The 26,007-nt window shown below is 43.3% G+C and overlaps 1 protein-coding gene across 1 annotated transcript in view; it reads right to left on the reverse strand.

Moving 5' to 3' along the window:
* RRAGD (Ras related GTP binding D) overlaps positions 1–25,558 on the reverse strand; it is a 38,352-nt gene extending 12,794 nt beyond the window's left edge. The window contains exons 1-5 of the mRNA XM_082668851.1: positions 25,186–25,558; positions 11,267–11,562; positions 5,654–5,853; positions 4,687–4,801; positions 3,747–3,889 (exon numbers count right to left, since the gene is read on the reverse strand). Of these exons, the coding sequence (XP_082524977.1) occupies positions 3,747–3,889; positions 4,687–4,801; positions 5,654–5,853; positions 11,267–11,562; positions 25,186–25,321 (890 nt within the window). The 5' untranslated portion in view covers positions 25,322–25,558. The remainder of the gene's footprint in view (positions 1–3,746; positions 3,890–4,686; positions 4,802–5,653; positions 5,854–11,266; positions 11,563–25,185) is intronic.
* Positions 25,559–26,007: the final 449 nt, after the last annotated feature.

Consider the following 26,007-nt stretch of genomic DNA (forward strand, 5'->3'; position numbering starts at 1 on the left):
TGAAAGCTTTTTCTGTATCTATTGAGATGATCATATGTTTTTTCTCCTTCAGTTTGTTAATATGGTTTATCACATTGATTGATTTGCGTATATTGAAGAATCCTTGCTTTCCTGGGATAAACCCCACTTGATCATGATGTATGATCCTTTTAATGTGCTGTTGGATTCTGTTTGCTAGTATTTTGTTGAGTGTTTTTGCATCTATATTCATCAGTGATATTGGCCTGTAGTTTTCTTGCTTTGTGACATCTTTGTCTGGTTTTGGTATCAGGGTGATGGTGGCCTCGTAGAATGAGTTTGGGAGTGTTCCTCCTTGTGCTATATTTTGGAAGAGTTTGAGAAGGATAGGTGTTAGCTCTTCTCTAAATGTTTGATAGAGTTCGCCTGTGAAGCCATCTGGTCCTGGGCTTTTGTTTGTTGGAAGATTTTTAATCACAGTCTCAATTTCAGTGCTTGTGATTGGTCTGTTTATATTTTCTATTTCTTCTTGGTTCAGTCTCAGAAGATTGTGCTTTTCTAAGAATTTGTCCATTTCTTCCAGGTTGTCCATTTTATTGGCATATAGTTGCTTGTAGTAATCTCTCATGATCCTTTGTATTTCTGCAGTGTCAGTTGTTATTTCTCCTTTTTCATTTCTAATTCTATTGATTTGAGTCTTCTCCCTTTTTTTTCTTGATGAGTCTGGCTAATGGTTTATCAATTTTGTTTATCTTCTCAAAGAACCAGCTTTTAGTTTTATTGATCTTTGTTATCGTTTCCTTCATTTCTTTTTCATTTATTTCTTATCTGATCTTTGATTTCTTTCCTTCTGCTAACATTGGGGGCTTTTTTTCTCATTTTCTAATTGCTTTTGGTGTAAGGTTAGGTTGTTTATTTGAGATGTTCCGTGTTTCTTGAGGTAGGATTGTATTGCTATAAACCTCCCTCTTACAACTCCTTTTGCTGCATCCCATAGGTTTTGGGTTGTCGTGTTTTCATTGTCATTTGTTTCTAGGTATTTTTTGATTTCCTCTTTGATTTCTTCAGTGATCTCTTGGTTATTAAGTAGTGTATTGTTTAACCTCCATGTGTTTGTATTTTTTACAGATTTTTTCCTGTAATTGATATCTGTTCTCACAGCATTGTGGTTGGAAGAGATATGTGATACAATTTCAATTTTCTTAAATTTACCAAGACTTGATTTGTGACCCAAGATATGATCTATCCTGGAGAATGTTCCATAAGCACTTGAGAAGAAAGTGTATTCTGTTGTTCTTGGATGGAATGTCCTACAAATATCAATTAATTCCCTCCCATACACTTTTAAGTATCCTTAGATTACTTATAATGCCTAATACAATGTAAATGCTATGTAAATAGTTGCCAGCATGCAGCCCATTCAAGTTTTGCTTTTTGGCATTTTCTGGTATTTTTTTTTCTGAATATTTTCAATCTGCTGGTTGGTCGAATCTGCGGATATGGAACCCACATGGAGGGTCAACTGTATTAGAAAAAGAAAGAAAGAGCAAATATGGCAAACTGATAAAAATTGGTGAATCCCAGTGAAGGGTACATAGGAGTTCACTGTACTATTCTTGTACATTTTCTATAGATTTGGAATTTTTTCAAAATAAAAAGTTAAATAAATAAATTGGTCTATTTACGAAAAGGTGTGGCCTGCAAACACAAATGACTTGGGTTTGAATCCCAGCTCTCTTATTTATCGTATAAGTTTGGGCAAATTGAGTAACTTCTTTGAGCCTCAATTTCCTCAACTGTACATGAACAATAATTACCTCAAAGTTTCCTAATGCAATGAAATAATACATATACAGTGCTAAGCACAGTGCTGAGAGCATATAAAATGCACAATAAATGCTAACTGCTATTATCATTATTAATATGGCCTTAATGATCAAAACTGAGCCCTCTGAAGCCACTGATGTAATCAGTTATGTATCCTTCCTTTATAGGCAAAGGAGCACGTCTTGTACCTTTTCCCTTATCTGAAACTGTGTATACGTTTTCAGAATCCCAGCTGAGATTCTTGAGCAGACCAGGTCACCTGCTTCTAAGGTCTCCAATTACAGGGCTGCCTGCTTCCCGGGCTGGGACATGCATCCCCGGCCACCCCCTGCAGCCCACATGGGCTGGCTCATGGCTGCTCCAGCAAACAGTCTCAAGAAACCCCAGAACTCACGCCCCATTTGTGACCCATACCCAGACCGGTTCTTACTGAACCGGGCGGGCTCCCAGGAACACTGCACTTGGCAACAGAAAAGCAATCTACCAGCAAGGCCCTGCTCCCTCCTCCGCCCAACCCCTCCCTCCCCGTGTTTGTTTTAGCTGGATAAAAGTAACTGTGATTAACATCATTTATATGAACAACTTACCACTTATGTCTAATTACCATATAGCAAAATAATGATTATGCATATCATTAAACATGTGCCAGATTAATTGTGTTGTTCATTGTATTTGATTACGACAGCCATCTAGACTGTAATCAGGGTAGCTTCAGCTTCCATGACTATTTCAAGGTCATCCACTTAGAGTTTAAAAACAAGAGAATACTGCAGGGCAGCGATCGTCGAAAATAAGGTCTATTTCTAAAGCCGGTGGCAGTGTTTAGTAATAATAACAATAATTAATAATAATTATAATGGCAGCTACATTTATCCAGGGTCCACCAGGGGAAGCCTAATGATATTGCATCCTCACTACAGTCCTGTGAGGTAAGAATCACTTTCCCTGTTTCATAAGAGAAGGGACTGTGGGTGTTCATGTGTGTATAACAGTTAACAGAAAGAGTCTAAACTGAATGGAAGAGAGAAATGGTAAGACTGAGGCTCGCCCAGAAGCTGGCAGAGGAGGCTGTGTAAAGCGAGTCACAGCCAGTGAGGAAAGAGGAAGATGAAGGAAAGCTTTATCTCATCAATGGGTGTGTGAGGATGTGAGATTCAATATGAATACAAGGCAGCAACAACGCGATGCCTTAATAAGATAGACATACAAGGTCACACCCACTCACTCTAAAACACCCTGAATTCAGCAAATTCACAATTATGTGGAATTATTTCTATGTCTGGTAACAGAATCAATTTTCCCCACGCCTGTTTATTTTATATTATTTTAAATGTACAAGAAGTTCTGTTTTATAAGAATATAAGATAATAATAATAAGCAGGTAATGTTGTTTGCTTACTTTAATAATTCTCTGCTATCCACCAAAGAAGACAATCAAAACTATATTGGAAAAACAAACAACTCAGCAGTTATTTCATGTAATGAAGAAAATAATAAAACTGTGGTAAACATGAGATATTTATGTAGAATCCAAGGATCCTAGTGGTCTCCCTCAAGTAAATACATTATGATATGACAACAGATTTTTCAGTAGAGGAAGAACGTATCAGACTTGAGCTCAAATACAATACTAATTCTGTCCCTTATTGACAGTGTGAGCAGGGGTTAGAAACTTAACCACTCTGGACCGCAGTGCCCCATCTATAAGATGGTGATAGTAATTCCTGCCTCGAGGAATAGTGGAGAATTCAATGATAATAATGTGGGCAATGAAATTATTAGCATAATGCCAGGCATTTACTCAATAATGTTGTTATTATTATTACATACGAAATGGTGTATTTATAGATCTCAGTCATTTCAAACAAAAGTATTAAGATCAAATAAGTAAATGCAAAATTCTCAAAGGTTATGAAAGAAAAGTATGGCTCAATTGTAGCCTTTCAGAATGTTCTACTTACCCATAAATACAAGAAATGTCGATAACCACATCGATCATGTCACAGCAGAGCTCATAGGTTTGCATATCCACGGGGGTACTATCAGTTGCAATGTAAATCTTACTGACCACATCAAAGAGAAACGCCTTTTCAATTCCAGAATTCTGAAACAGAAAAGGAGATGCGGCCTTAAAGGGACAGCTGATTGCAGAGCATGTCATGGTTACATAAAATGATATGCCATCCTCAGTCTCAGATATGAACCAGCAAAAAGTTAGGTTGTTCCATTTTATTACAATTTAAACCTCATTGTCATAAACTTCTTTATAATGGATTTGCACAAGAAATGAAAACTGGAATTATCACGAATTATTTACTTTCGGTAAACAAATTAAGTAGTGTTTCCTGACTCTTAGAAATGTACCTGCAGTTAGGAAAAAGGCCAAGTAAAAAAAAAAGCATTTTAAAAACTTTAAATTTAAAAATAGATTTAAAAAATCTAGACAAACAAACTCAAAATTGTGCACTGAGAATCAATGCGAATGCACCAAAGGTCTGCCTTAATTCTATTTTGTGACGTTTGACTTGACGTGGTGGTGTTTAGGACTCAGCCGGACAGCACATCATTCACAGTGTTAAACATATTTTAAAAAATTCAACAGTATATATCTTATAGCCAAAACCAACTTTTATGCTCCCAAACTCTGGTAGGATTCCATTAACATTGAATGATTGCCTACAACTTGAATAAACATTCCGATTACACAAGTGAAGTACAGGAATCGTTTTGGCAGTTACATTTTAAAGGCCCTAAAACAGTACATAGGCGCAATCTTCAAAAATAATATTTCAGTGAACTTGAAGTGCTGTAAGAGCAAGTGGAAATAAGATCATTTCCACTCTTGCAATGTTATTCTTAAATTCCGCAAATGACTCTAACAGGACAGTATTATTTACTTACTGAGATAAAGATGTTTAGCAAATTCTCCAGGGTGGGGAGTTGTGGAATCAGCTTCTGAACCACTTTGCTAAAAGCTTCAAATATTGAATGATCATATATGCTTGTCAGATAAAAGCTGAAAGATGAAACAATATTTCATCACTTTTTACCTTTGACTGAGGAATAGACTGTTCAGGCTATGTCATAACACCAGAATCATGCCTTCTGTATTTACTACACACACATTCTAGCCCCCTTCAGAATTCAAAACAACCTCAGTAAAAAAATGAACATGTCTCAACAAGACATTCCTGCCCAACTCCCCAAAGCAAGAACTGTGCCCATTCTGATCTGCTGACTGGCTGGACTATATTAAAAATGCAGCCCACGTGCTTGCTTCGGCAGCATATATACTAAAAATGCAGCCGTATATGCCTGTATCAGCATCTTTACCTTCTGCAAGAGAATCCACACCAGATCATCTTTATACACACCTCTCATGTTAATAACAGTTATGTTCTTGATACTGAAGCACCTAATCTTTCCATTTTTCCAATTTGCAAAATGAATGATGCATATATATACTACCCCACAAAAATTAGAGCCATGGCTTTCCTCTGTGAATATTTCTATTTGAATTATTTTCAGAGGACTCCTTTACTTATGATTATAGATACTATCTATAACAGTAAACTTCAGCATCGATTAACTTCCTGGATGCAGTTCATGGGTTTTCTCCTATGTGTTTTTCATAGGGGGGAAAGAACCTTAGCTTTGACCTTTGGTCCAAAAAATTTTTTTAAAACCCCACCGCTTTTCCCAAAGATTAGAGTTGGCACATGCAAAGCTTGCTTTTCCCAAATACTACCCCAATGTCTACAGCACAAAACAGGGTACACAGGGCTCTGTGACTCTAAATGACAGTCCGGGCCAAACCACTCCTGATGGCTCTGGACCCCAATGATCCCTGATGGGTTTCTGTTCTCACCTGAGGTGAATTTTTTCTAATCCAGCATCTGCAAGGTCATCATTTGCCCTCTGGTGAATATCTCTCTGGGTTTCAATTTTGTGATCATCTGACAGACCATCCACTTTGTGAATAAACACCTCGAAGTTGATGTCGGTGTTCACTTTGTAGGCCCTGGTCACCGTGAGGTGGAGCCTGGCCAGGGCCTCCATGTAATCGTCCTGGGAACAAAGCACACTCCTGTCAGGGAGGCTGCTTTGCTTCCCTTCCACATACAGTCTTCCCTCCCAGCTTTACTGAGGTATGACCCACAAACATTGCATGTATTAAGGTGACGACGTAATGTTTTAGTACCATTGTGTACCCATCTGTACCCACTGTGAAAGGATCCCCCCAGTCAAGCTAATGAACCAATCCATCACCTTACGGGTACCATTTTTTCTCTTCCACGTACACTGTTAATCTTACAACCCCCTCCCAAAATATTTTGCAAATGCCCACATAAAAGCTGTTTCATAGAATTCAAGACTGAAAACTTAAGTTTTGTTAACAAAGAAATGAAAAAGAAAGGCCAGAAAAATACAGTTATGATTTAGCTTGATGACAGTCACAAAGGTCAGAGTTGCAGTTTTATGTATTGAAAATGACCACACACCATCCAGGACCTTCCCTGGAATACTGTCCCTCCAGGATTCTGCGTCTCTTGGTGAAATGTAATGAACAAGTAGGGATGAAAACATGATAGGGATCACTGGGAAGATGGGGAAGGAGCCAGGAGGAAAAAATTTAAGAACCACTGATCTAGAGCAGAGGTCAGCAAACCATGGCTCTCGGGCCAAACTGGGCCCACCTATTGTTTGTAAGTAAAGTTTTATTGGACCACAGTCACACTCATTTGTTTACACACTGTCTATGGCTGCTTTGAGGGTACAGTGGCAGAGCTGAATGGCTTTCCTCTGTGGAAACTCCTCAGAGACAGCACAGCCTGCAAAGCCTAAAATAATTACCATCTGGCCCTTTTCAGAAAAAGTCTGCTGACCCCTGGTCTAGAGTAATTGCCCCAAATAACACAACACTATTTTTTTCTCCTTCCTACAGATGATACCTATGTAATAATGTAATGAATGCCTGTGTATGCATCTCTCTGTTTAAGAAATCAAACATTAGACACTGAAGCCTTGTATGTTTCTCCCCATCCTTCCAGCCTATCCCATCACTCTACCCACACCCTCCAGAGGTAACCACTATCCTGACTTCTGCCTGTATCATCACTTATGTCTTTATACATTACTGCATACATATGGATCACTGAACAACATACAGAATTCATTTGCATTGCTTAAAACTTTACAGAAATATCAACTTGCATGTGGATTACAGTTTGCCTTCTCCACTCACATTATGTCAGTGAGAGTCACCTTTGTTGAAGCACATACTCTAGTGCATGATTCCTGTTAACTACTCTGTAAAATTCCATCGTATGGATGGTCTAAAATTTATCGCTCACTTGCCAGCTGATGAACATTCAGAATGTTTGCAGTTATGTGCTAGTTCAGATGATGATGACAATGTGCCCAATCTCACGCACACATCTCTGTGCCTGTCTGCAAGTTTCTTAGGGCTTACCCTGAAAGGAGGCTTGTTGGGTCATAGGAACGAGCACCTTGAACTTGACTAGATAATGTGTAAGAGCCCCTGATGCTGCAGACTCTCAACAACACCCAGCGTTGTCAGGTCTCTTCATTATTGCCAACTTGAAGGGTGTGAATAGGTCTTGTTTTTCCAGCAAAAAAAGGAAAGGGGGGAATCGCCTGGTGGTCCAGTGGTTAGGACCCTGGGGGCGCTTTCACTGCCATGGGCCCGGGTTCAATCCCTGGGGGGAACTAAGATCCTGAAGGAAGGGATCTTCAGGACAGAATTTAAAGGACTTTTCACCGCCCCCTGCCAATTCTGACTCCAAACCTGGACAAATACAGAAAAGTCAATAAAACAGGGGATGTTTTTAGGCATTCTTGTATTCCCCAAATTAAATTAATAAAAATGTATCCCTAGTTTTTAGATAAATCAAAATATTAAAGATACTAATAGGAAACTATGAAGAGAGACAAAGATCAAGCGGAGTCCTCATCCTTTGTACTCTAAAGAGTTGTTTAAAATGAAAAACAAATATTGGACACTGGGATAGCAGATTAAGCATTTTGGAAAAATTCCAGATTAATAATTTGTAGCACTTTTTTAATACCTTACAATATCTCAAATAAAAACTAAAGTCCACATACTGTACAATTCCACATACAGAAACTCTAGAAAAGGCGAACTAGTCTACAGAGAAAGGAAGCACATCTCATCAGCAGTTGCCTGGGGCTGGGGTCTTGGGGGCCATCTGAGAAAGGACACAAAGAAGATTTCAGGGTGGGGGAAACATTCTGTATCTTGATTGTGAGGTGGTTAGAGGTGTATCTGTCAAACTTGTTGAACTGTGTATTTAAAATGAGTGCAATGTATTGCATGTAAATTACACTTCAAAAAATGTTATTCCTTATGTCTTTAACAGAAGAGAGGAGTTCAGGGCACATGTCTGTGAGAACACTAGCCAAAGTCAAGAGTGTTATCACAGTCTCAAAAGATTAGAAATCACTCCTCTAACCTCCCTGCCAAGCATATAAAATAGTCTGATTACCAACAAACTGAGGAAGTGGTACAGATCTATAAGGGCTAAAAATGACATGAAAAGAAACAAAAGACTTGATTTATTAGAGCAGAGGGATTGTGAATGATTTTTCTTCTACTGTGTTTGTTATTATCTTCTACAACCAATTTAAACAAGGAAAAATACGCTGCCTGGTTTCTATTCCAAAATTAGATCTAGGAATTAGAGGCAGGTAACAATCACCAACGTGGGTCAAGCCGACACTCTAGTTTGGATCCCAGGCACATGTGAAATGGCTCCCGGGGGCCGAGGGTGGCCCTGGAGATGAGGTCCTTTCTGTGGGCCATGCCAGGGGGCTGGCAGTGTCACACGGGGAGCTCACGGGAAATTACTCTTGATGCTTTCATTCTCTTTTATTTTACAACATTCTGTGAGGACACACTTTCTCCTTGGTGATATATTTATCTGGCAATTCCGTGGTTGTGAGGAATTCGCAAGCAAAAAATAAAAAAGTGTGAGGTGTCAGACGAACATAGCACTGCTTAGAAATGAAGGTAGTGACATTCAAGAGTTGCCGAGACACTTCCCTCAAGTTTGGTTTTGTTTAGTGCTTGCAGTCGCATCAAGTAAAGATTCCCCAAATGTGATTGTTATCAGCTGCTTCCAGTAGAAAAGCCTATTAGGCAAATTCTGGAAACTGCTTATTTAACGATTCCTTATTTTTAGTAAATGACAACTCTCAACAATGTTTTTTTCTACCTTTTAAAAAGTGTCATTTAAAAAGATGTATTTCTCATTCTTATACCTTTGTCCGCCCTACGGCCAAAACAAGACCCAACAAACCGAGAAACAAACTAAAACAAAGAACACATTTACCAACCACAATCGAAGGTCCACTTTTCATGCTCAGGTAAAATTAAAACCAAATTACAGTTCCAATTTAAAAATAGGCTAAATAAATAAATAAAAAATAAAAATAGGCAAGTGGGAGGGGGAGGGATAAATTAGGAGTTTGGGATTAACATATACACACTACTATGTATAAAATAGATGACCAACGAGGACCTACTGTATAGCACAAGGAACTACACTCAATATTTGGTAATAACCTATAAGGGAAAGGAATCCGAAAAAGAATATAAATATATATATATATAAAATATATATATATATATATAACTGAATCACTGTGCTGTACACCTGAAACTAACATGATATTGTAAATCAACTATACTTCAATAAAACAAACCAACCATAAAAAGGGGATCACTCTGAAGCAATAAAGATACCACAAACAATAAAAAACAAACAGGCAAGTATGCCTATTTTAGCCATATTACAAACACCTGAGATAGAGGTGCACCGGAAGTTCAAATTCCATAAATGTAAATTGCTATGCATGCACAATATTGTACTGAAGGAAGTATTCCTAAGCCATTGTCTTGAAGTGATGAGTCAGGGTTGGAATCTACTTACCCATGGGTAGGGCGACTACAGCTCCACAAGTTCACCATGCAGTCCCTTGAAACTAAAAGGCTGAGTTGAAAATTTCATTTTTATATTAAACAGGCACCTCATTCCATGAATGAATTTATGATACTCTCAGGCATGAGTAGTCTTGTCTGAGAATGGTTTTCTAAGAGTGGGCTCAGAACCATTATTACTAAGGGTCTTCACAGCCCTTCCTCCCTAACACCACTGGGCTCCTGAAGGGCTGGGAGTGCTTGGCCCTACCTGTCTGACTGTAGGTCCACAGTTGCAGGGAAACGTTGAGACCTGAGCTTAGAGTTGGCTTAGGGCATTCCTGCAGGACTTGTTGCCTTTTATTCCCCCACAGCTACAAAAGAGAGCCCTCAGGAGGGCCTTCGGGCTGGGCCACCCATTGGGGACACTTTCTAAGAGTCCCTGCACATGGAGAGTTTGAAGAACGTAAATGTCAATGTCCCAGTCCGGCTACCTGTGCTCTTTGCTAAGACTGACCTGCCGGAGATGCATCTGTGGTCCTGCTGCTCCTCCCCTTAAACCACCAGCTCTGCCCATACTTCACAGGAGAAAGGCCCAGGGTCTTAAAAACCCAGAGTGCCAAAGAGACCATTCAGAAGGCTGGTCTGAATACCAATAAAGTGAGCAATGCCTGGGTGATAATACGGTTCTTCACCAGTCAAGGGGCTCCCAATTCTTTGCTTTCAGCAAAGTTAAAGGAGGACACAATCAGGATGTCTACTGATAAACTATGAAAAAATAATTTTTTTGTGATAGAAAATTGGGTAAATTAGGGGATATAACTTAGAAGGAGTTAAACAATTGAGTGGATGCTAGAACAAAACTCACCCCATATTCACCTTATGTGAACAAGTTTTCTCAGTACTTAACAGCTATACAAACAAAAAAGAATTGATGCCAAATCCTGTCTTAGTCAAGCATAGATACATGAATTAAGTGGAAAAAAAATATATGTATCTCAAATTTTACATTTTGTATTTAGTTACCTATAAAATACATACTAGTCATGCTGCTGTAATTGTGTACTAGTAGTAATTACAATAATGATTCAGAAGAAAAATGTTCACCCTTAGAACTTTATCTTCAAAGGAAATAGTAAACATTTTGAAATGTAGATATATATGTATTTTTGTTATAGAGAACTTGTGATCTTTTATAGATGTCTGCCAAGAGTACCAGAGGGGGGGACATATCGTTGGTGTCACTGACCTGCACGGTGGTCCCTCCTGCCCCCCGTCTGTGAGGTTTCCTCTAGGGTTTGCTGAGAGCACAACATCGCATGTTGGTCAGGGCTGCGTGAAGGGAGCCTTTTCCCCTTTGCAAAGCCTGAGAGCCCCAACTGAGAAATGCTAGTCAGGTAAAAAGTCCTATTCCTGACTCTAAAAACCAAACCAAAGTGATTGCAAAGGAACTTGTTTGCAAGAAGGGGCTGCCTGGGGCAGGGGGCTACAGTCCCACCGTACCCCGAGACTGAGCCTTACCTGGGAGTCTATGACAAATATCAGTGCTCCTGTCCCCCGGAAGATCATCTCATAGTCAAAGGTAGGGTCAAAAAAGTCAATCTGCCCTGGGAAGTCCCAAATCTGAAAATTAACAAAGGAGCTGTTGGAAACGTCTTCCCGGCAGATCTTGTTCGTACTTTCCAAGAACAGGGTTTCGTTGGGAGACATTTTATGAAAGACAACTTTCTGGATGGATGACTTGCCACTCCTTCTCAGGCCCATGAGCAGGATCCTCGGCTTCACCTCCGTGCTGAAGGGGTCGCTAAAGTCCAGAACTGGAGAAACCACAAAACAAGAACGAGGGTGAGATGCTGTCACAGCGGTTAATGAGATGAGTTTCACTTCCGCCTCAGATGAGATTTATGATCCACAGACAATGCTACATTTCCAGATACAGAGAGCGCTAACTCCATCACCCTGCTCATGGAGGGGCCAGCTCTTAGAAAGTGCAAAACCCTGAAAAATGCTGCATCACCACCTCTCACACAATTTCAGAGGGTCAGAAAACCTGGGATATTCCCCATCACGTGCAGGGACTCTGGAGTCTGAAGCGCAGAGGTTTCCTGGAGCAGACTATGGGGGGAGAGAATCCAGTCTTAGCATTCCAGAGCAAGGTCCTTCTTTGCCCAGATCATCAGTCTCTGCACTAAAGAGATGTTTGTTTGAGTTACACCTCAAAGAAACAATTTTGGACTTCATCAAAATTTAAAACTTTTGTGCTTCAAAGGACACTTATCAAAAAAGTGAAGACAACCCAAAGAATGGGAGAAAACATTTGCAAATAATATATGTGATAAGGGTCTAGTATCCAGAATACATAAAGAACTCTTACAATTCAACAATAAAAAGATAAGCCAATAAAAAATGTGTAAAGGATTTAAATAGACATTTCTCCAAAGATACACAAATGGCCAATAACCACATGAAAAGATGCTCGACATCATTAGTCCATAAGGAAATGCATATGAAAACCACAATGAGATGCCACTTCATACTCACTAGGATGGCTAAAATAAAAAAGACAGACAATAACAAGTGTCGGTGAGGATGTAGAGAAATGGGAACCCTCTTAAACTGTTGGTGATAATGTAAAATGGTGTGCTTTGAAAAACAGTTTGGCAGGTCCTCAAAAGGTTAAACATTGAGTCACCACATGACCCAGCAATTCTATTCCTAGGAATAAAGAAATAACATATGTCCAAGCAAAAACCTGTACATGAATGTTCACAGCAGCACAATTCATAATAGCCAAAAAGTAGATAGAGTCCAATGGCCATCAACTGATAAATGGATTAACAAAATGTTGTATATTCATATAACGGAATATTATTCAGCCATTGAAAAGGAATGAAGTACTGATTCATGCCACAACATGGATGAACATCAAAAATGTTATGCTAAATGAAAGAAGACAGACACAAAAGGTCACATATTGTTTGATTCCATTTACATGAAATGTTCACAATAGACAAGTGCATAAAGACAGAAAGTACTTAGTGGCTGCCAGGGGCTAGAGGGAGGGGGAAATTGGAAGTGACTCTTAATGGGTATGTGTTTTCTTTGGGGTGATAAAATGTTCTGGAATTAAGGCTTCATGACTGATCCAAAAAAATAAGTAAAGAAAAATAAAAGACCCAGTATGAAACTTGGAAAAGATCAAGAAAAGAAACCAACATTTTAAGAAAAAAGGCAGAATATAGGAAAATAAATATACATATATTTTTCTACATTTCTTTTTTGTTTCCTTCTGAGCTACACCTCGTTATGTCTTTCTCAGACCCTGGTCCTGATCTAAGCATAATCCAGTACAGACTGGATTTATTTCCCTATTGCAACTAAGAATTTTTCCTGAAGTTCTACAATTATCTAAAACACAGGTTACTACCTGATAGAATCTTAGGAAAGTTCATTTACTATATATAATATTTTGATGTTTCACTTTGCAATAGGTGCAGGGAAATACATAAATTTCAGGTAAAACAGTAAATGAATAAAGAAAAAGTAAGTAGCTGTGCACAGACACTATTCCACTATAAGCAACATTTTACTCCCATCCTACCCACACACACTTTCCCCATTCAACTTAACCCAATTCAACAAATTGCAGATGATATGCCCTAGACAGAGTGATGTGGAATTAAACCACCCAAAAGATCACCAGCTTTCTTCTTCTTCATCAGGGATTATACGCTATACTTGCAGTACTATCATTACAAGTCAATCTTAGCAAAAGCAGGACATGAACTGAAAAAGAAAACAGGACTTCCAGTTGCAAAAATATCAGACTAAGAACATGTCAGTCTCCCCTTCCCATACTGAATCCCTAAGCACAATAGAAAAGGTATGAACAATAAATAAATAGATGAACAAATAAACACGGATAGCTGAGCTTGAGACCAAAGAGAGAACTCAAAATTGACAAATTACTGAGAAATCCCTAAGAAACACAAAGATCAGATGGAAGGGGGAACCTGCAGCCCTTGATTATGAATGGTAGGGTTCTGCTGGAAAAGGTAGAACTGGAAGCTCAAACAGCAAAGGACATGAAAACAACCAACAGGGTTGTTATTTGGAGAATCATAGTGAGAAGAGCCAAGCAGATAAACTCTGCACCTACATACACACTAGACTACACACTAGACTATCCTCCAAGTGTAAGCGCTGAATGTAGGAGTGTAGGTATGAGAGGCAGGGCAGTGTCCTAGAGGCACTGATGCCCAGAAGGAACAGGAAGCACCCACAGTACCCCCTCCAAGTACTCTGACCTTCCTCACTGCAATGTGTGTGGAGTTCAAGAGGTGGAAGCAGCACCACCATCCTCCCTCTAGACATTTCCTCAAATGCCAAATATTTGAGGAAAGACAAGATTATAGAAGAGAATACAGACTCAACAAATGGAAGAATGTATACCTGAAGAAGCAGAGTTATACAGGAGTCAGAGTAAACTTTCAGGTATAATTAAAATACTCAGAGATCAGAGAAAACATGGCATTCATGAAACAAGAATAGACAGTTTCAGAATAAGAGCAGTTATGAAAAAGGGCCTTATGGATCTTAGAAATAAAAACACAACTGTTGGGCGGGGAGGATATATGGATTGAAAAGCAGAATAAACACAGATGATAAAATAAATTTTACCATCAATATGAAAATAAATAAATAAATAAATTTATTTTTTAAAAAAAGGATGCACTCCTGGAAGAAAATACACTCAAATATAGTGGAATGCAACAAGCCATAGAAGACAAATTTTACTGAAACCTATTGAATTGAAATAAGTATTGATTTTAATTTTTTTTTTTTTTGGCTGCATTGGGTCTTCGTTGCTGCACGCAGGCTTTCTCTAGTTGCAGCGAGCAGGGGCTACTCTTCGTTGTGGTGTGTGGACTTCTCATTGCAGTGGCTTCTCTTGTTGTGAAGCACAGGCTCTAGGCATGTGGGCTTCAGCAGTTGTGGCACACGGGCTCAGTAGCTGTGGCTCGCGGGCTCTAGAGCACAGGCTCAGTAGTTGTGGTGCACGGGCTTAGCTGCTCCGCAGCATGCGGAATCTTCCCAGACCAGGGATCGAACCCATGTCCCCTGTATTGGCAGGTGGATTCTTAACCACTGAGCCACCCAGCAAGTCCCTGATTTTAAATTTTTGAATAAAAATCAGAAACTAAAATTCCAGACAATGTAGACATGGGAGATTGGTGAGGGAGAGGTAGGCAAAAGGTAAGTAAGAGAATGCTACGGTCCTTGTTAGAAAAGCCCAGTTATGTATCAATTTTTTTAAATATAAGGATAAGTATCTCAAACTAGTAGAAGATATAAAATAGGGGTACCACATTTAATTATGTACAACTACAAAAATATTTAAGTACATAAAAATGTCTTTATTTCTTCCCAATTTATACTGTTGGATGTGGATGCAGACTGTAACTTCTCTTCAGCAGGGTCTGCAAGTCTCTGTGTGGCATGATCATTGACACTGGTGCCCTGGCGGTTGGATCTCCTCCTCCTGGGAGAGTGGGGAGGTGATGGAGACCACTGTGGAAAGGGGAGGGAGTGTGTATATGTGTTTGCATACATAGAGTGGCCGGGAAGTGAAATACACATACAGCTATAATATATACACACAGCTGGAGGCATGAGCCACCAAATGTAAACAGCTGGGAAATAGTGAGTCAGATCAGCAAGAGTACCATCAACTCTGTAGAGATCCCTTACACCCATGCAGATGTATTTTGTCATATTTAACTAGCATGTACAGAAATATACTGTGCGCCAGGGACCTCGCTAGACATAGACATCTCTACAAACTTTACCCACGCAATGAGGAGGTACAAGTCTGCTTTACACCTGAGGAACTTGGGAGAAGGAACCTGCCCAAGGATGCAGGACAGGTATGTGCTAGAGCCCTTACCCAGGGCCTTAGCCACCAATCGGCTGGCACTGTACTAAAACTGCAACAAAGACAAAAGGAGAGACCAGAAAATATCAGAGTGCCTTTTGCATAAGAAGAGTAAATACTGCTAGTGAAACTCTTTTACATTAACTTATATGTAGGTGGGTGCTGGTTCCCAATATAAACGTATTTTTTATTGTGGACTCACAGCCAAAAATGTTTGTAGGCCACTGCTGTTGAAGAGGGGAGGTTTCTTACATCAGAAAAGCCTACTGGCAAAAATCTTCCTTCTAATTCTCTCTCACTCTCTCAAGTATCTCTACTTCTGAAACCCTGTGGGGTTTCTCAGAGGATCTCCTTCCACCGGAGGAGTGGTAGCAAGGAGCTTCCATCAGAAAAGGAAACACCCCAGCCTCCAAACTTCCTGCAGAGGGCTGCCTCATCCCACCCCGCCATGACATTTCCCTGAGTATCACGCGCTTGCTCAAGCTTGATAAGAACCACCTGAGAAAAATGAAAGCGTTAAAGAGGATGAAGGATGAGAGGGGCTTTGAAACGGGCAATAAAAGGGCTAGTACTTTTTTTTAAAGGCAAATCAGAAAGGAACTACAGGAGAATCTGGGACTAGACATGGGACCCCAAAGAGGGCTCTTTAAAAGTGTCCTTGGGGGTTTGGAGGAAGTTGCCAGAGAGAGGTGAAATTTACAAGAGGGCAGTTTGTTCCTGTTTCATAAAGGTTCCCTGAACGTCTGCCAAGTGTTCATTCTGTTCGACAGGGCTGCGCCAGAGGCTGCAGACACAAAGAAAAGCTTCATTCCTTAGCGATTAGGGGGGAAAACAGACAAGAGGAACTGACAACTACAATGCACTGCTATCTAGGTGTTATGGGTTCAGCGAGAAGGTTCCCTGGAGAAATAGCATCTGCGTCTTAAAGGAGAGGAGGCATAAAAGAGATGAATGAGGGAAAGGTCGTGCCAGGAAGAGATGTGGCCTTCCTGGAGTTTAGGGAACATACTTTAAAGACAAGAAAAGCCTGCACACTCTCCAGCGGCTTCCCACAGCATTTTGAATAAAATCCAAATAACTTCTTAGCCCAAAAGGCCCTAAGTGGGCTACCCTCTCATCCCATGCCTGGTTCATCCTCCCCACCACTTCCCTACCCTGCAGCCACACGGGCCTTCTGCTTCCTCACCTTAGGGCCTCAACTCGCTCCTCCCTCCTCCCTCCTCCTTCCGACTCGCTCCTTCCTCCTCCCTCTGACTCGCTCCTCCCTCTGTCCAGCAAGCTTTCCCCAGGCCTCCCCCGGCTCCTCGTCCCACTCAGCCCGGGGGTAATTTTACCTCCTCTCACCTCAATGGGGTCCCGTCACTTTCTAATATCCCTGTGTCTTCTTCATAGTACTTCACTATACAAAATTATCTTTTTACTTTATATTGTTTATCTTGTTTGTTTACTTGTTTATTGTCTCTCACATATACACAGGCAAAATACATTGTAGCGGGCTTCCCTGGCGGCGCAGTGGTTGAGGGTCCGCCTGCCGATGCAGGGGACACGGGTTCGTGCCCTGGACCGGGGAGACCCCACATGCCGCGGAGCGGCTGGGCCCGTGAGCCACGGGCGCTGAGCCTGCGCGACCGGAGCCTGTGCTCTGCAACGGGAGAGGCCACAACAGTGAGAGGCCCGCGTACCGCAAAAAAAACAAAAACAAAATACATTGTAGCATGTGGTGTGAACCCAATAAATATCATTGAATAAGTTAATTTATAGAGAGATAACAGGCCAGCTCATGAATGAGATGCAAGTTTGGATTTTACTCTGCAAGCCATGAGGAAATCACTAAGGATTTTAAGGGGAGACTAACATGATCAGGAAGCTCACTCCAGAAACAGACTTCCTTAGAGGGGGTCAGTGTACAGACACCAATAAGCCACTATGGAATAAAAATTTTTTTGAGCTAAAGGCACTGGAGTTCCTGAAGTCCCTTATTTGCCTAGAGCAGACCCTCCCAAAAGAACTCAGTTGTCAAAAATGTCCTCCCCAGGAGCAACTCTCATCTTCTCTTCTTGGAGACAGAGAAGTCAGCCCTACACCCAGACACTGTCACCAAACTATCGTTATCTCCCACCTTTTCTCCTATGGGCCCATTTATCTTTCCAGTGATTTGTTTTTCCATAAGTGCCCCTTCCCGCATTCCCTTTGAAGTCATTTTTTTCTCCCAGAAGTGCCCTTCTACCCCTCCTCATCCTCTGTTAAAATGGTATATAAGCCCCAAATTCTAACCGCCTCCTTAAGTCGAATTTTTTGTGAACTCTCATGCATTAGTACTGAATTAAACCTACTTTTCCCTTGTTCATGTCATTTGTCTGTTTAATTTGCAGGACTTCAACCCTGAACCTAAGAGTTTTTCCTCCCTGACAATAATTAGGTTGTTCTAGAAACACAAAGGAGAAGCATGTGGAAATGGGCAGATGGAACGGATTCATGAGAAGCTCAAATCCACTCAGTAGTACTTGGTGATCCTCTGAACATAGGGGACAAAGGAGAAAGAAACCCCAAGTTCCTAACCTGGAAGATCAAGTGAATAAGGACCTGTTCGTGAAGTTCATAAAGGTAAAAAGGCTGAACACAGATTTGAAGCTGTTGAGTCTGGGGTGCCTGTCGGCCTTGGCTCAGGTGAGGAAGAGATCTGGGGCCTCAGAAGGTAATATGAATACAAAGCGGCAATGCAGTTTGCTGAGGCAGTCCGTGCCCCATTGGTCCTTTTTTCCCCTGATCTTGTTGGCTGAGGGTGAGGGCACACTGGAGAGGTTTTGGCCTTGGCCACCAAGAAATGGCTCAAACCAACCCGCTCCAACCGCTTATCACCAGCCGTTACCATTTACTAAGCACCTGCATAGCACACAGTGTCATCTCTAATCCCCAAATTGATAACATTTATCCTTCACAGATGTGAAAACTGAGGCCTCGGTGTTTACCACGATAAACACGCAATAGATGTTCGCTGGTTGGGATGATTAAATGAAAGTGATTGAGCAGAATGTGAAGCTACATTAGCTGAAGTTTTAAAAAAGAAACTCCACACCTGACTTTGGCCCAGCCCAGCATTTAGGTATCAAGAGGATAAGCTTTATGCCCAGGTGAAGCTTATCCACTGTGGTCAGGGCACCGAACACACCTTACCTATATCTTCCACTGGATCCTGTTCATACCCAAATTTCCCAGATAGCTCAGTTTTGTAACTAGACCGCCAGGAAGCCCAGGGAAACTCAGTCACCCAAGGAGCAGGATCATGGCGAGGGGTTACTTAACTGAGCCCCTGTCAGCCTTTAACACCTGCAGGCTAATGACTTAACCCAGAAACGGCAGAGCCCTGTCAAAAACGACAGAAGGAAGGAAGGGAGATGGATCCGTGACTTGGGGACAGGGCTGCCTGGGGGCCACACCTGACTGATCTGTGGGCTGGGAATGTGCACAACAAAGAAGGAAACAGAAATCAGGAAAAGGAATTGCAGTTCTGACAGGCTTGGCCCTGGCTTCCTGGGGAGAACAAGGTATTGTATGAAATGCATTTCATCAATTCTGATGTATCAGACAATTGAGAGCTATTATAATTTAGGAAAGTTCTCCAAGAGATGAGACGCCTTTGAACAGATCCCAAACTGGAAAATAAAACAAAGATTTAACAAAAGAATTAGGATAATGTGGTAGCAAATGGAATGGTTGAAAAAGTACTGTGATAGTGCCAGACTGGGGTTCAAATCCCAGCTTGGCCACTTACCAGCTGTGTAAATGCTCACACACGTCCCAGAGCCCATGAGCCTTTATCTCCTCATCTATCAGGCTGTCAGCGTGTACACACACACACCCACACACACCCACACACACCCACACCCACACCCACACACACACACACCCGGCTTCTTTTTTTCTTTTTTTCCCCAGCCCAAGCCTAGGTAACGAGAAGGTCTTTTTTGGAATGTGACCACAGCGAGAGGCTCACTCAGCCTTAAGGGAAAGTTAGAATGTCTTTGCTATTAGTATTCTGTGGGGTCCACAAAGGCTTAAGGTTCTACATACTAACGGTTTTAGGAAGAGGCCCCTGGTTTGGTTCTATTTGCATCATTATCTGTAGCCCTTTACATTTCTGATCAATGGAACTACTTACACATTCAAGAGCCAGGAGTCCAGTAAGAAATTCCAACCCAAGTGGCAATTAAATATATGAATACTAATACTGTTAATAAGAGAATATGCAAAAATCATGAAGATTCACTGTCCGTTTGATTAACGAACTACTTAGAAAGGAAAATTTAATGCAATCAGAACGTGTATTTTCAAAGGCACAAAGGTTTTTGTGTGTGTGTGTGTGTGGTACGCGGGCCTCTCACTGTTGTGGCCTCTCCCGTTGCGGAGCACAGGCTCCGGACGTGCAGGCTCAGCGGCCATGGCTCATGGGCCCAGCTGCTCCACGGCATGTGGGATCTTCTCAGACCGGGGCACGAACCCACGTCGCCTGCATCGGCAGGCAGACTCTCAACCACTGCGCCACCAGGGAAGCCCGGCACAAAGGTTTTTGAAGATGATTTTTATTTATATGTGAAGACCTAATCTTTTTCTATGAAATCCTCTCACATCACACTGGCAGGTAACTAAAAAACATGATTCTATATGTGAATATTTCCTTTACATAAGCATCCAATAACACTTCTGGGAATTCCCCGGCAGTCCAGTGGTTAGGACCCAGCACTGTCACTGCTGTGGCCCAGGTTCAATCCCTGGTCTGGGAACTAAGATCCCATAAGACGTGTGGCACAGCCAAAAAAAACAAAAAACAAAAAAACACATTTCTAATGTGTTCTGATTTGTTTCTGCAAGAAGGGAAAAGTGTTCTTGTGAGCTTTTTTTTTTTTCCTCCAAACGATCACTCTGAGTGTGATCAAGGTTGGTTCTATGTCGCCCTCGATTTTACACACTGAGAAACAGAGCTGGAGTCTTCCCCAGAGATCCTCAAGAGGAGAAAGTTCACCAGCTCTCCGGGCGCGTTAGGCCAGGAGTGAAAAACCCATCTGTCTTGCACGTTACAGCAGAACCAGGGAAAGCCACTGTCGCAGGACAGCTTTAAAGCCCTCTTTAAAAGAGAATTGAAAAGTTGCCTTTAAAAAAAGGTAAGGAATACAAGAATAAAGGAAGTAGAGAAGTGAGAAAAATGAGCAGGACAGAAGTGATTGTGATAGGAAGTAAAATCATACCACCAACAGTGATGCGAGCTGGGGGGACTGAACAAAGCAGGTGAACTCTCAGGCACAGCACCTTATCCAGAACTCCAGAACTTGCTGATTCTGCCTCTTTGTTCCATTAGACTACCCCAGGTCTGTTCTAATATTAAAATGGGAGATATTTCTTATAAAAGTAGAGAATCAAGATTCTATGATACCAGGAATCACTGAAACATGTTCACACACATCTGATATAAAAATATGCTCTCTAACCATATGTATCTGAATAAGCTTTGGGCCTCAGGCGTGACCTTGGTCACATCATTTTTAACTATTCTGTGTTTCCATCTATTCCAACACATATATCTCTGTATTTTCAGGACCAGAAGGAAACCCAAGAGATTGGCAATAGCCAGGGTTGCAGTCAACCCAACTCTTTTTGGACAAGGCACAGTTACAAGGGAAGGGGCTTACATTTCCATGTACTTGACCCTCTCCTAAACCTTGCTCAGTTCTAGCCCATGTTGTGGCTGCAGGAAAGTCCCCTGGCATCTCTGAGCCACAGATTCGATATCAGAAGAACAATTCTCTCTACTTACCCTCAAGAAACAATGAGAAGGTAACTTCACTAATAATTTAAAAAATTATTTTAAGAAAAAAAAGCTGACACTAATGATGAGAAATGAATCACCAGATTCACTGCCTTTACAGCCACCAGGGAAGGATCACCTGCTGACCCTGGATTTTCTGTGCCTCCAGGGACCACCTAACTGTCACTTCCTCAGACCCTGAGAGCGTGCACAGGCTGCTACGAAAACAAGACCGCACTTAGCTGGACCCTGGCAGAGCAGCTGTCTTAGCCAAATTTCCCTTAAAAACTGGCAGGGAGTCGGGGCGGCGGGGGGGGCTTCCCTGGTGGCGCAGTGCTTAAGCATCTGCCTGCCAATGCAGGGGACACGGGTTTGAGCCCTGGTCCAGGAAGATCCCACATGCCGCGGAGCAACTAAGCCCGTGCGCCACAACTACAGAGTCTGCTCTCTGGAGCCCACGTGCCACAACTACTGAAGCCCGCGCGCCTAGAGCTCGTGCTCCGCAACAGGAGAAGCCACCACAATGAGAAGCCCGTGCACCACAAGGAAGAGTAGCCCCCGCTCGTGGCAACTAGAGAAAGTCCGCGTGCAGCAACAAAGACCCAATGCAGCCCAAAATTAATTAATTAATTAAAAAAAAACTTTTAAAAAATTGGGAGGGACTTCAGGAAAAAATAATTTCACTTTCTGACTAAATATGATCTTTTAATTGGTTTCCTTGTTATTACAGTTTTTAAAGAACTGTAATTTAATAAAGACTTAAAAGTCCATGTGTCTAAAAATAATATTTTCGGGGCAATTGTTTTTAATGGTTTAATTATTGTCTCCTGTCTCTGGAGTTTTATCTGGAGCATGGGGGTTGAAGATGAGATTCATCTTATCTCTGATTAACGACCCTGAAAGGGGGGGTTGAGAAGTGCCCAAACCTGTCCTTAACAGAACTAAAGTGCTCAAGAACACGCCTGCTATTCATGAATAAAATTTGGAACGTAAGCCAAAAAAGTGCAGTTTAAGGCTCACCTTAGCTGCACTACATTTTCAACCTTAACACAATGTGGTAAAAGGTACAAGGCACTCGGTTTAAAAATAAGATCAGAGGTTCCTTGTAAGACTACGGGAAGTAAAAATCACACTACCCACCTTCAATTGCAGTCTTTTGCACAGCAATGCTGGTCAGGCCTGCATCCCACCCACCAGGGTAGATTTCTGAACCTCATGGAAAAAGCCCCAGGTCTCCGAGAAGCTCAGGCACTAAACCAAGTCCATTAGGATGGTTTGGAATTCATTAGAGAAATGCTTTGCTCATGGTTCAAAGTGCACCATATACATCTCTTCTCAGAGGAAATAAGTCCTCCCCACCCGCTACTTTCCACATCTTGAGTTTGAGAGTAAGTAAATGTAAAATTTACCCCAAATAACACAGGGTTATAAGGCAACACGTGCCCGGGGCCCATCAGAAATCGGGATGACCATTTGGCGGCACCTTGCTGTCTCAGGAACACAAGAAGTCACAACTCCCAGCCTCCACCCCCATCCTGACTCCCCAGGACCATATCAGCTGGCATGACAGGTGTCAGGGACAGTCCTTGCTAGAACTGCTGACTGAGGGGCCTATCTGCTACTCTAGAAAGTGAATGTTCTGATAGAGATTCTACATTCAGGCCTAAACCCCAAAATCAAAGCCAGCAACACATGGAAAGAAAAGCAGCCCAAGATAATGGAGGAAATCTTCAGAGAATAGACGGTATCCACAGCAGGCCCAGGTGGAGAAAGGCCAGGCTTCAGTAATGTTTGCTCTTCTTACCACACAAATATACTCAGGGCTTTTATAGCAAGATTTCAGTTTGATACCAAGAACTCACGAGGGAGGATTTTATTACTAAAGTAATCATAAGCATCAGTTACAGGCGGGTTTGCCCCGGGTTAGGAGCACTGGGGAGCATCCTACACCCAGATCTGGGGAAGCCCTTTGTTCAGGAAATCCCCGCCCCTCAGCCAAAGCGTTAATTTCACTTCAAGGCCCCAAATCAAAATTTTAAAGTGCCCCCTTAAAGAACTGCAGAATAAACAAACAGGTCCCGTGCTTTTCCTGGAACCCAGTCTCTGGCCCCCAGGACAATATCAAATTACAGGGTTTTTCTTCCCATATACGGTCTCTTATTTCTTTTCCTTTTTTTCAAAGAGGATCACAATTGCACCCTGTTGTGTGTCTTCGGTTTCAAATACCTTGCAAATACATCCCCATTCTGAATCTCTCCGGAGCCTCCGAAGAATCTGGGAGGGGCTAACAAACGCAATTTGAATAATAATGAAGCGACTGAACAATTTAACCACCAAAGGTAGCCCTAGAGACTCCAACAAAAGGGTTGAAAGCCTTCATCTACAAAAATGTGGCCACCTGCTCGACTGTGGGACCAGTTATGGGGAGTGCGGAAAAGAGAGGCGCACAGGTGCACACACGAGTTTAAGCAAATAGGGAATTAGTACAAATGCTCCCTGGGGACCAGACACTATGAAAAAGGGCGACTTGGAAAGCTCCTTTCTCATCTATCAGGCTCAAGGTTTAGTTAACAACCTTCCCCTTCAGATTAATTGAAAGTAGCACTCACCATACGTAAAATAATGAAAACTCACCCCCTCCCCGAGAAAGGCTTTGTTTGTATGGAGAATTTAAAACAAGTCCAGTGAATTTTCAATAAAAGTTCTTCAAAATCAACAGTCACGAAAGTACTTTTTATCCCTCATGCAATTTCTGCCAAGTGAACATTTTAAAAGTTAGTTCCTTCTTCAGGATGCTGACAGTTCCACCTAGATGTTATGTTTACCAGCGTCACTCTACTTGACCTTTCCAAAAGACCTTACGATAAAGGACTTTTTCCTCGATTTGGAGGGAAACAAAAAAGATGAACCTTTCTGGAATCCTAAAAAGCTCTCAACTCCCTTAGTCCTTAAGAATTAAACGCAGCAAGCCCCCGCTGGCTGAACAATTGCTAAATCCTGCTTCTTGAACAGGAAACAGAGTTTGCTTCTGAGTGGCTCCGTATTCCCCCGCCCCGCGCTCACTCCAGGGCAGGCGCTGCCATGCCCAGGTGGTGACGCTGAGCAGAGATAAGGTGTCCTAACAACCTTATTTGCCTGGATCTCTGGATACCCGCGGCCACACGGCGACTCCTTTATCACCTGGGTGCATCCCTCCGCCGACCTGGGCGGCCCCGGGACCCCTCCCGCGGCGACACGGGGCAAGACTGACACCCGCAGCTGCCGACGACCCTGCCAGTCACGCTGCCGCCGGCTGCCTTTTTTAGCCACGACATCTGACCCCGGCTCCGACAGCAGCAAGCAGGGAGAGATCCCAGGGCACGCCGGGCGGTCCCCTCCCCTCCCAAACCCCCGGACCCTGCGGAGAGCTCGGGGTGAGGCGTGGGGGAGGTACTGGCCCTGGAACTGGCAGAGAGCGCGCGTTCCTCCTGCCCAGACGCTTCCTCTCCGTCCTCTCCACCGATCCCGGCCCCCGCTCCGCTGCCTGCACCCGGGCGCCCCCATTTTGCATCTCGCCGCGGCTCCTCTGGCGCCCCTCCCCACTCCCACCCCCCAACTCCGCTTGCCTGGATCCCCTCCAAGTCAGCTGCCCGCGCGCCGGGCCCGGCCGGGGTGCGGGCCGAGGACGCTCGGGGCGCGGGGCCGAGCGGGGGAGCCAGTGCTCACCTCCCTCCTCCGTCCCGCTGTCCGGCTCGGCGTCCGAGGAGTCGGGCCCGTCCCCGTAGCCCGCTAGCCCCACCAGCTCATCCTCCTCGTCGTCGTCCTCCTCCTCCGGCTGAGGCTTCCCCAGCACCTGGCTCATCGCGCCCACGGCCGGCCGTCCCCGGGGCGACGGGGGTCTCTGGTGGGGGGGCGCCAAACCTCCCGGCCTGCCGCTCGCAACCTATTTCTGAATTGGGGTTTTGTCCCGAGGTTCGCGGGCTGAGGCGGGGGCCGCGCGTCCCTCGCAGCGGTCGGCGTCCAGGTCTGGGTCCCGCCGTTCGCAGCGCGCCCGGAGCCCCCCCTGCCCCGCCCGCCCGCCGGCGGAGGAGTCAGCCAGAGCGCGGCAGTTCCTCCCCAGAGGAGGGAGAGACTGCGTGACCCAAGTCACCTGACACACACTGTCATACACTCTCTCTCTCTCACACACACACATACACACACCGCACGGGCGCGCGCGCGCTTTCCCGGGAGCACCGCTCGCTGGGGCGCTGGGGCGCTGGGCCGTGGCCGCGCACACACACTCAACCGGGAGCAGGCCGGCGCGGGCCCCTCCACCCACCCAGAAGCGCACACAGACACTCGCCCGGTACCCGGGGACCCGGGACGCGGCGCAGTCACCCACCGCGGCTGCTCGCCCTGGGCCCCCAAGCACCTCTCCTGCACGTGGTCCCCGCACAGGCGGGCGAGCTGGGGTACCGCGCACCCGGAGAACCTCTCCCCGCCCTCCCACGACACACACACACTACCTAGGGCGGCCTTCTCCAGCTTTCGGTCCCGGCCGAGGGT

This window comes from Grampus griseus, assembly GCF_964374135.1.
Source record: "Grampus griseus genome assembly, chromosome: 13".
Classification (NCBI taxonomy): Eukaryota; Metazoa; Chordata; class Mammalia; order Artiodactyla; family Delphinidae; genus Grampus; species Grampus griseus.